At 42.6% G+C, this 11,745-nt stretch overlaps 1 protein-coding gene across 1 annotated transcript; it reads left to right on the top strand.

Annotated features, from left to right (window-relative positions):
• The first annotated feature begins 301 nt into the window (after positions 1-301).
• On the top strand, positions 302-11,306 carry PPAN (peter pan homolog). Its single transcript, XM_026711476.2, has 12 exons — positions 302-428; positions 1,141-1,311; positions 1,778-1,879; positions 3,177-3,227; positions 3,731-3,901; positions 4,844-4,920; positions 6,563-6,670; positions 6,976-7,099; positions 8,176-8,254; positions 9,647-9,776; positions 9,927-10,087; positions 10,806-11,306. The coding sequence occupies exons 1-12, from the start codon at positions 411-413 to the stop codon at positions 11,237-11,239; spliced, it is 1,626 nt and encodes a 541-aa protein (XP_026567261.2). The 5' UTR covers positions 302-410; the 3' UTR covers positions 11,240-11,306.
• The last annotated feature ends 439 nt before the right edge of the window (positions 11,307-11,745 follow it).

Consider the following 11,745-nt stretch of genomic DNA (forward strand, 5'->3'; position numbering starts at 1 on the left):
TTCCATTTAGTGGCGACTGGATTTTTGCAATCTAATTCTGACTGGTCTAATATGCGCTGCGGAGAAACCCGCCTACGGGTCTAATCATGAACATCAACATCGCTTACATTTTCCACAGCACCTTTCTCTAACTTAATATAGGTGCTATAAAAATCCTCTGAGGCAGGGGAAAGAACATCATGGGACATCTACTGAGAATTCACCCGTCACTTATTAAGCTACGCAAAGAGACCCGCCGGATGATTATTTTGGTAGCACACATTGCTCGATTGGCAATCGGAACTCCTCATCTGGGGAGACGGAGAGAGTGGGGCGGGGAGGAAAGGAAGCACTTCGATGCACTAGAGACCGGAAGTGAGCGTGTCCCGCGTGGTTGCGGCGAGAGGAACCCCGAGGAGAGCGCGAGTGTTATGGGGAGACCCAGCAAAGTGAGGACCGGAACGGGGGTGGAGGGTTCCTTGAAAGACTAGTTTGGGAGATGTTGACTTTGGGGCCAAGACCAGTTTTGGTGACCGGGGGGGGGGCTTGAAAAGGGAGAAGGAGTGTGCCTCGAGAGGCAGTGGAGCCCGGGATGGGTGCTGCGGCTGAATTGGTGAACGGTAGGAGGACGAAACAAGATTCGAAGTCTTAATCGGGAAAGCCCGATTAGCGAGTGACGGAAGATTTAGAAAGCTCATTATTGGCCTGCGGCGAGATTGTTGTGATGCACCTATCTATGCCCAAGGAAATTACGAGGATGTGTCTTATTTTGTGAGAAACTAATAATTGTTCGTCCTTGATTAAAATCCGTGCTGATTATAAAGTTGTTCTTTATTAATAGAACCGTTTCACCTAGTATCTTCCCCCCCCCCCCACAACTGGCTTACTCTTCCTGAGTAATTCCAAACAAATGAACTGCAAAAATACTGTAAAATTGCTTCAATGGCCACCTTGGTTTTGAAATAGTTAACATTCCTTGCTGCTCTGGAGTTTCTAGGGGAATATTCCATTATTGCAAATTTTAGATTGTTAAGAAAGGAGGCCATGAGAAAGTAACCTGCAATAAGAAAGTAGATTTGGCACGGGGAGGGGGGATATTTGTTCTGTGTATCTTGAACCCTACTAGTATTATTCTTCATTAAATTCATTTTTCCATTTCAGACTAAGAATCAAAAGAAGGAGCGAGCAGCTTCCCAGCATCGGTCTCAGGAGGAATATGGCTCTGTGCCTCACTCCTTTGTGTTTCATCGTGGTCGCATTGGCAAGAATATACAGCAACTCATCCAAGATGTTCGGCGAGTTATGGAGCCCTATTCTGCTACCAGCCTCAAGGTGAAATTATTAAATGCCATGGAAGGCTACTGTGGTCCATGGAAATAATTGCTTTAGTTGATATTGGGGTCATTTTCTAAATTCTATTTGAACAGTTGAAAATCTTTCCAATTACATAGATTTATATGTTTATGAAAACAATCATGTTGTACAAAACATTTTCACGCTTTATTCAAGTTAGTATTACTAGTGCTTGCATTTTATTTTCAAAGCAGGCTAAAAATGAGATGGGGACAGCAGTTAAAAGCATGAGAGGCTGTAAGCAGAAGAAGGAAAACGATTTGGCTAAATATTGTAACATCACAAAGGCAACTAGGCAGACCAATCTAATCTTTTTTAAAATCATTTTTGCAGTGCTATTTACTTCTGTTAATGAAGTAAAATTTAAATATATTTTATCCTAGATTTTGTCCCCAAAGCATACCTGATAGTGGAATGGCCCTAGTCACAATTGTGTCTTTTTTAGGTGCGGAAGAAGAATTCTCTGAAAGATTTTGTGACAATAGCTGGACCTCTGGGTGTGACTCATTTCCTGGTCTTCACAAAAAACCCCACCAGCATCAACCTTGTAAGTGATATCTTAAGGAAATGTTCTGTTTTAAGAACCTAGGACCTTGGTTGTCTGTGCTAACTGGTCTAATTTGGAGCATATTCTGACCTGGCACATAGGTTTAATTTTTCATGCAGTACTATTACATCTTCTTGCCACCCATTGTGAAGAGGAGATACACCTAGAAGATGGTCATCTCCCTGGTTGGTGTGGCAGATCAGCCCTGTTATATCTAGGTAAAATAGTAAAAATAGGAAAGCTTCACTGTCACTAATCATCTTCTTGAATCAATCAGGATAAAATTTTATAGCTTCTGATAAATGAGCAGGAAAAAGACCTTGGAGCTGTGGCAAGTATGTACATGAGGATATATGCAACATATGGGATTTTGTTTGCTTTTTTTAAAAGGCAAATAAGAGGTGACTTGTGATAAAAAGAAATTGGTCCATATTTAATTAAACATACCAAATGCACACTATTTTATTATATTCGTCCATATATAACACAGCTAATGAGCAGAAGGTGGTATTCAGCAGGTTCTGATCAGTTCTGGAGAACTGGTAGCTGAAATTTTGAGTAGTTCAGAGAACCAGCAAATACCACCTCTGACTGGAGATTTTACACTATTCTTCCCTTGCCATGCCCACAGAGCCACACCCACAGAACCAGTAGTAAAAAAAAAATTGAATCCCACCACTGCTAATGAGCAAATGATTTTGAAGTCACAAGTTACACTAGGTCTTCAGTCTTAACTTGGGATGCTGCACCAGCCACAACTTGAAGAACTGGTTGTAAATCCCCCTTTTCAGCACTGTTATAACTTTGAAAAGTTGGTGAGAACTATCTGTAATATTAATACTGGAGGAAACGCTGATTATGGAGAAATATGAGAAGGAAGACTGCTCATTTTTCTGCTTTGGGCCTTCCTAAGATATTCAGATGGTAACCGTTGTGAAGAAATAAAACTGTTGGACCAAACAAATATTTAACAATAACTATTATATTGTTTGAAGGCTCCTGCTTCACAGTGGTTGGATGTTAAGCATGTTTCTTCCCTGAACAATTTTTAAATTTCTTTGCCCAGTGAATTATCTTAATTATGTCTGCTTATCAGGTGCAAATGATGACAGTTGTCTTGCTGATTTAATTCTGTGATTCTTATTTCAAAGTAAACGCACTGATGCATCTGTATAAAGAATGAATGAAGCAGAAGTAAGATCTATACACTTTCGTGTTCGGGCCTGCTTTCAGTTGCGGAATCCTGCAATATTAGTATTTAGGAGTTAATACTTCTTCCTGATGATTTCTCTCTTAGAGACTCCTGCGCCTCCCTGGTGGACCAACACTGACCTTCAGAGTCACTCAGGTACCAGAGGGATTATATTATCTGCAGTGGGATAGACTGGGTAGAATTAAAACTGTCTCTGGGATTTGTCACAGAAGGAGATGCTGTGTTTATTATTTTAATTGCTTGTGGTTCCTATGGGTAGTATACAGAATTGTGGATGCATTCCCTAATATGTTTGTTGTGTGCTTGGGTGCAGAGTAGTTCTTATTCTTGTCTTCATCCTCCTGTTCCTTTTGTAACATAATAGAAATTTAAAGGCTTTGTGTATTCATATAATTTATTTTGCATAATTTATTTTCTGTGTTATTCTGGCCACTGCTGGATGTTGTCATTATTTGGTTTCTAAGATTTCACAGAAAGTAGCTTATATATTTTCAAACTCCCACTTACTAGCATGAAGAATATAGGCTTTATGTAGGTTGTTTTAAGTAAAAGCTGAGATCTGAGGCAGTCCTGGAAATGGTGACATCCCCTCTAAAAAGAATGTATGCCTCACTTGTCTATGTTGTTGTTTGCAACAGTATTCACTCATCAAAGATGTTGTGTCATCTCTGAAACGGCATCGGATGCATGAACAGCAGTTTAACCATCCTCCTCTCCTAGTGCTGAACAACTTTGGCATTGAGGGCATGCACATCAAGGTTATGGCCACGATGTTCCAGAACATGTTTCCCTCCATCAATGTTCACAAAGTAAGTATATTCAAGCTTGGAGATTGGGAAGCTAAGTGGGTGACTAGTTTGCTGCTCAGATTCCTCTAGTCTGATTCCTGCCCTTGTGCTAACTTTGCTGCCTAAAAATTGAAGTGGGGGATAGAACTAAATCTCATTCAGGAGGATCTCATCCCTCTAATAGGCATACAACAATGGTAGATGAAACCTACATTTTAGCATAATTATTTGATATACAATTCAACTTCTTGGGGATAATTTTGATCCAGATGCAAGTGATGATAGCGTATATTGGATGACAATTTTCTGTGATTTCCTTCCAAAGTAAACGCACTGATGCATCAACCCGTTATCACCCATTTTCGCTTGATATTTGATGCTTCTAACACAGTCCTAGTTAACTTTGGATTGCAAATTTTATAAATGCAGAAATGGAAGAGAGTTATTTACTTTTGAATTTCCTTCCTCCCCTCCTCCTTCCCCCTCCCCAAGTTAAATGTAATCCCCACTTTGAGTTGCACAGATATTATTCAAATATATCTAGTGGTCATCTCTAACGGCAGAAGGGAGAGAGGGGAAACATAGAATAAAACTCATTCCCACTGCCTGGGTTAAATATGGTTTTAGTCAACTTGGAAAGAAATTTGCTTTTTGAGAACCTGGAGTTGGAAAGTATGGACATAAGATGCTCCAGGAACATTTTTCAAAAATGTTTAGTGAAGAAAATAGGGATTTTTCTGAGTTTTCATTTATCTCTCCTCCCAGAATTTTTTAAATCAGTGATATTTTAGAATAGGATAAGAACTCTTGAGCTTGGAAATTCGATCATTAGCATCTAGTTTGAGTACTGGTAGTTGGCAGCTGGAAAAACTTAACCTCGGGTTGCTTTTCAAGAAAGGTCTTGAGCCTTAGTCTGAATCCTCAGTCTCACCCTGTGTGCCTTTCTTTTTCCCTACCTATCAGGTCAGTTTAAATACCATCAAACGCTGTGTCCTGGTCAATTACAATCCTGACACCCAGATAATGGAATTCCGTCACTAGTAAGTGGTTTTTGATTTCTGCCCTGTGCCACTCTTGTTTCTGATGGTTTGAAATAGGCTGCACGGGGATTCCTGATGTGAAATGCATTGTATTCATATTCATTAATATGCTCACAATTCTACGGTGCAGCATGAATACACACTCAGGGAAAAGAGGGATTTGTAGGGTCTTCGGTACTTTTTGGTAAGCTGGAAGCTGAGAGGAACCTATGTGTCCTTTGTTCGTTTCATGCTCGCTCTGGGTCCATGTCCCACACCAGCATTCCCTAACCTCGTTTCTCCAGATGAACTGGATTCCAGTCCCCATGGTCCTCAGCCAGCTGGGGGTAGGGGGAGATGGAAGTTATAGATCAGTGTACTGGGGAAATGGAGGAAAGGCTTTCCTACTGTCCACAGTGGCTCTAACGTGACTGCAGATTCCATTGCAGACACAAACAAGGTCCTGTCTAAGCTGGATGCAGGTGATGAGAGTATAGTCTGCTGATGTGCCTCTGATTTTATATTTCAGTAAACGCTCTGATGTGTCCAAGCCAATTAGAAACGGACTCTTTTTTAATGATGGGTGGGCGCAGTTTTTTTTTTTTAATGAGCTCAGAAATATTGCCTCTTTTTATCATACAAACCCAGAATTCCCCTGTCAACAAAACAAAGAAGGAAAGTCATCAAAATATTGGTGTCTGAATTACTAACTAGTATCTGTTCCTTAACATTTAAGGCAGTTTGCTGAACAATATAAATAGTAAGTAAATGGGAAATTAAATACAAAACTCTATGCAAATTTTCAAGGAATCCTCTGATTAAGCGTCCTGACTATAAAAAATATTTAAGCAGTTATAGAAACAAAGCGAAGCGAACTCTTCAGACTATTTTACATCTGACCAAATAAGTATCTTTCCAAGTTTGTATCATTTTGTTTTGCAATTGTAAAGCACACAATATCGATCTTGATCATCTTAATGTTTAAATTGCTGGCATGTAATTCAAGAGGAATTGGGACCTGCAAAAACCAGGATAAAGCTAATATGTGAAAGGAAGATTCCCAAATGAGAAATTACTCTCTCAGATGATCCAGTCTTCTTTTTCTGAGCAGGTCTTTCATTTTACATTAACATCGAGAACCATATCAGTTAGAAAACTTAAACAACAGTGGGGTGAAGTCAGAGAGCTATATAGGTTTTGGGTTCTCCACTTATGGCTGAAGGGTCTCGTTTATTTCAGAGTTTGTGTAAAAATTGTTTCTTGTTAATATGAGAACAAGAATAGAACTTCCTGATGTGCTATGCAATCCTTTCTTGCCTTGCATAATGTTGGTAATTAAACCATTAATTTAATACTGACTGCCTTTCCCAGCCTTATATACTAGATCTGTTGGATTGTAACTCCCAGAATTTCCAGATGGCATGGCTATTAATAATTGTAGAGCAACACATCTGAACATTCACATCAGTTTGAAGACTGATCTACTCTAATAATGGTTCTCATTTTCCTTGGCTAGAAGAATGGTCTTTCTCAGGTCTGATACCATGGAACCTTCACTTGGAGAGATACCAGGGCTACCTCTCCTTTTCCTCACCCCAACACTGTTGTAGTGAAATGTGGTTTTTTTTCCTGATGAAATCTGCTCGTCTCTTGTATTTTGCAGCAGCCTGAAAGTAGTGCCAGTGGGCATGAGCAAAGGGTTGAAGAAGCTCCTGCAAGAGAAATTTCCTAACATGAGCCGCCTGGATGACATCAGTGAATTGTTGGTGAGGTGAGAAAGAAAAAGCTGTCTTCCTGTGTCTTTCGTCTAGATTTTAGCTTCCTTTTGAATCCAGGGGGCAATTCAGCAAAGGTGTGAGATGGTTTGAAGGCAGGGCTGGGGTTGTATATTTTACAGTATGTGCACTCATTTGCATATACGGTAAAATATCCTACCCCCTGCCCCTCCCAACTTCAGTCAGTACCAGGCTCACTGGGGTTTGTAGTTTAAAACATCCCAGAGCGGGAATTATTTTGAGTGCTGATAGTCATGCTAGAAAGAACAAAAATGTGTTGTTTTGTTGCCTTGACCTGTAGAGACATCAATCTCTCTGAGAGCGAAGCTGAGCAAGATGGCAGCCACAATATCACAGAGCTGCCTCAGGCCTGCGCTGGTCGTGGGAACATGAAGGCTCAGCAGAGTGCAGTCCGGCTCACCGAGGTTGGTCAGGAATGTGGTACTTGAGAGTTGTGAGAGAGTGTTAAAAGACTGGAAACGCTTTATGGACTTTGCATTGAAAATAGAAAAGAGTGAAGGGATAATAAATGGATTTGACTGAAAAAAGACTAAGTAAAAAAATGAAGGGATTTTTTTTTTTGTAAAATCAAAGAGGGAGGAGGGATGATGAGTTTATTTATAACTTGTAAAGAAGGTCAAAGCTGCTTAGTTTTTCTGATTCTTGTTTACTTTCTAGGTTTTGCTTTTTGTTCTTTGTAATTTTTTTTCTTTACATTAGTCTTTCACTTATGTAAAAGTTCTTAATGATTCTACTAAAAAAAGTTGGGTGAACATGGATGTAGCATGATGGGGCCAGGTATAGCGGAACACGGAGCACTTCTGATCCTTAGATCAGGGGTCGCCAACCTTTTGGACCTCAGGGATCACCAAACTCATGATTTTAAATCCTGCGGACCGCTAATATGAATGTTGACTGATGGTGGCTTGCTGACGTTGGTGGGAAAGTCAGTCCCATATTCCAGAGCTGCAGTAGTCACAGGACTGGTCCTCCCAGAGGAATTACCGCTCCACCCGGGTGCACTGACCTGCCATGGACTGGAGGAGCTGCTCCAGGATGACCAAAGGGCCAGTCCTGTGACTACTGCAGCTCTGGAATATGGGACTGACTTTCCCACCAACATCAGCAATACACCCTGGGTGGATTTCCCTCCCATGCCATTGGTCTTACCTTCCAGTTCCAGCTCACATGGCTCTACTCAAAGTAAGGTTTGTGCTCAGCGGAAGGGTGGGGGCCAGTGGGTGGGCGGGCCATGTGGGCGGTGCAACCTGCAGCCTGGATTAATTGCTTTGGGGGGGGACATTTCTCTGCGGACCACCAAAATTTTCTCACGTACTACCAGTGGTCCCTGGCCCACTGGTTGGCGACCACTGCTCCAGATGATTTGCTCTGATCATCTGGCTTTGGAATCCCTCCCCCGAGAGCTTCAGCCTTTCTTCGTTTCTGCTCAAGATGCCTGAATTTGAATTTCTGTGTCACTTGTGTGTGGTCTCCTGTCTAGATTGGCCCTCGCATGACATTGCAGCTCATCAAGGTGGAAGAAGGACTAGGTCAAGGCAATGTACTCTACCACAGCTTCAGTAAGTATGGTGACTCTTCTGTCTTGGTTCTTCTGTTGAAGAGCAGAACCAGAGTGTTCATGGAGGTATATTCAAGAACACCTCTCCTATGGTGGTATATTGTATGACTTAGAGGAAAATCGGAGGATAGTGTGATTAGTGCAGTTACTGTTCCAGTACTGTTCAAACACTTCTCCCTTTTTGCAAGATTCTTTCAACTGGAGCAAGAGTTTTGGGGAGATCAGTGTTGGGCTTTGATGAACGTGTATCATGAACCTGTTTTAAGAAACCTGAGAGGGCTAGGCTTGGATATTTCCATTTTTCAAAGCTGTGTGTATGTGAGAGAACTGAACCCACCCATTTAATAACTTCGGCCTCCAAAACATCCAAGGCCAAATTCAGTGTTGTAGCTCCCCTGCAGTTCAGGTCCTCTGCTTGATCACTTCCAACCTTGAAGGAAGTGTAAATTAAAGGGTTGTAAAGTTTTAGGCAGATCCAGTTTTTTGGGGTGGGGTGGGGTGTCTGTTGTGGGTGTATACTAGATCTTTAAGAAAAGGCCATTGGTCTGAGGCACAGCTAGTTTTATGCAAGTACATTCATCAAATCCTCGAGCTCAGCATTTTTAGACCATCAAGCATCAACTTGCAGTGCTCAGTGCAGGTCCACCTAATTAAACAATCCCACACAGATCATTTCTAACCTCTGTTTATACATAGATACTGAAAGGGGATCCACTTCCACCTCTCTGGCTAGATCAGAAGTCTGCAACCTTAAACACTCAGCCATTTGGACCCATTTTCCACAGGAAAACACACACAAACATGGGTGGGTCTGGCCAACTCAATGTCACTCATCCCCACCCAGTCACATGACCCCCTCCAGCCACGCCTATCCAGCCACAAACCCCTTCTCTCTAGCTCTCTCTCTCCCCCCCTCTCTATATCTATCTCCCCCTCTCTCCAGAGCCACAGCAGAGGGCCCAAAGAGCTGCATGCAGCTCTGGAGCCACGGGTTGCCGACATCCAGGCTAGACTGCTCTTCTATTGAGCTTCTCTATAAAGAACATTTGCTGTCTCATTTCCAGGTTGGGCAAATAAAATTCTTCCAAAACACTACAGAGTCAGTACACTATCAGTCAGCATATTTAAATAGTTGAATGAATGATCTACCATTGCAAGGTAGCTCCCTGTTTTCCTGTAAATAGATCCTGTCTTTCAGCAGTCAAAACATTTCTGAGACTTAACTCAGTTATTGCTGTGCATGTTGCTGCTCATCATGGCAAAGAGACTTTGCCTGCCCCCTTGGGTGCCTCAAGGCCCACCTAAGTGAATGAGGGGGGAAGTTAACGGCCTGACCTTAGTGACCCTTCCCTGTGCAGTTTCCCGTTGATTAATGTCCTGTGCCTTCTCCCAGTTCACAAGACGGAAGAAGAGATCCGAGAAGCCTTGGCCAGAAAAGAAGAAAAACTGCAGCTCAAGGCTCAACGGCGCCAGAAGCAAGAGGCAGATGTGGCCAACAAAAAAGCACTAAAGCAAGCTCATCGGTAAGGGGAGGGGAGAGCAGGCCCTCAACCCAGGAAAGCTTCTTTCCCAGGCGTATGTTTCTCCCAGAGCCTAAATGGGAGGAGGGAACGTCCCTTTGGGTTGAGAAGATCGATTCTTGGGGCACTCATGGAAACTCTCCTTGGCTACAGCAAGAAGAGTCTGGCGGGGATGAAGAGGAAGACGGACCAAGCGGTAGGGGGAGACAGTGATGCCGAGGACCCTGGAATGCAGGAGCAGCAAAATGTAGATGAGCCCTCCGATGATGATGTGGAATACTACCGCCAGGAAGTTGGGGAGGAGCCGGATGAAGGTCAGTGCCTTCTTAGGAGGCTTTTAAACTAGAACAATTTTGGAGGTGGGCATAGTTGCTCACAACCTGAACCTTGGTTCTCTAAAGTAACCCTCTGAGGCATCTGTCCTGGGATGAAGGAGGAGCGTGTGGCTTCTCAGCTCAGTTGGGACTAGCAGTCATTGTTTAGTCTTAAGCCAGGGGTGTCCAACCTTGGCAACTTTAAGACTTGTGGACTTCAACTCCCAGAATTCCTCAGCCAGCTTTCCTCAGCCAGCTTTCCTCAACCAGTTTTTAGCAAAGCTGGCTGAGGAATTCTGGGAGTTGAAGTCCACAAGTCTTAAAGTTGCCAAGGTTGGACACCCCTGGTCTAAGCCAAGAAGCAGCAGCATTCTTTTTTTTCTTTTTTTTTGGCAGATTCACATTTTATCCTCAGCAAGAGAGGCTGTCTTGGCACTTTTAATTGCAAATACAGGTGCAGGAGGGAGAATTTGGGGAGGGCCAGATTTCCCAACAGCCCCATCTCAAGCTTTCCTCTTGGTTCTCATAATGCTAAAAGCTGTGTCTTTTTTTTTTCCTGAGGCTGTTTTTCTTTCTGTGTGGGCTGTGACTTCCTACTTGAAGACCCTATGATCTAAATTGTCACTATTGCCTTAAGATCATTCTTTTAAAAAGTAAGTGCCGAGTATAAAAACGACTCTTCTTAACTGCTGCTTTTATTGTGCTCCACTCTTTCTAGACTTGTTCCCACAAAGCACAAAGAGGAGACGAAGGCTCAGCCAATCCACCACGCCCAAGAAAAAGTGCAAATACATGCGTTCGGTGCAAGATCAGAGTCAAGAGCGTACGGGGGGCAAAACCACAATGAAGCACAAGAAGGCTTCGCAGCCTGGTAGGCAACCGAGGCAGCCACAAAGAGGCACTTCTCAACACTGCCAGGGAAAGCTGAGCCAGCAGCAGCAGAGAAATACAAGGCAGCACAGGAAGCCACAGAACCTACAGCGGAAGCAACAACCCCAGGCTGCAGGACAGCCAAGAGGCAAAAGACAGGCTGGCTTTAGGCCTCCGGGATCACGATGGCAAGGAAAATCTAGACTGGGGCAGAAGCAGGCCTTCAAAGGAAAAAGCACCTTCCGAAAAGGAAGGCATTCAAAAAAGCAGAAGTCAGCATAATGTCCTGAACCTCTTGCGTAGTCTTTGTGATGTACTGGCTGTTTTATAAAACATATATTGACTTCCATAATCTGCCTCCTCTTCTTTTTGGGTTGGACTTGTACATGCTTTGATGTGGGATTGATTGGAAGTGCCAGAAAAGAAAAGAGCAGTTGAACAAAACCTTTTTTAAGAGGACTTGAGCACTTTGGAAGAGGATAAAATAAGGAACAGATGGCCATTTCTTTTGAGGGTTAAAATTTTTCTACTGCAATGTAGCAGGTTTCTAAGAAAATAGTTTTTGTTTAATAATGTACAACCAAGGTGGCAAAAATGGATATCCCTGCCAATTTTAATCAGCAGGATTCTTTTCTTTAGCAATAATACTCTCCACTTTTAAATTCCTGGTTCTCCCACAAAGGTTTTCAAAGGATACTGTTAGGGATACACCCTAGCAGAATGTGCACAGCAGTCAGGCAGACAGGCAAATATGTGAGATAAACGTTTTTGTAGCTTACACTCAGTAA

The sequence above is a fragment of the Pseudonaja textilis genome, chromosome 2 (genome assembly GCF_049901715.1).
Source record: "Pseudonaja textilis isolate UNSWEBS1 chromosome 2, rPseTex1.2, whole genome shotgun sequence".
NCBI classification, from domain to species: Eukaryota; Metazoa; Chordata; class Lepidosauria; order Squamata; family Elapidae; genus Pseudonaja; species Pseudonaja textilis.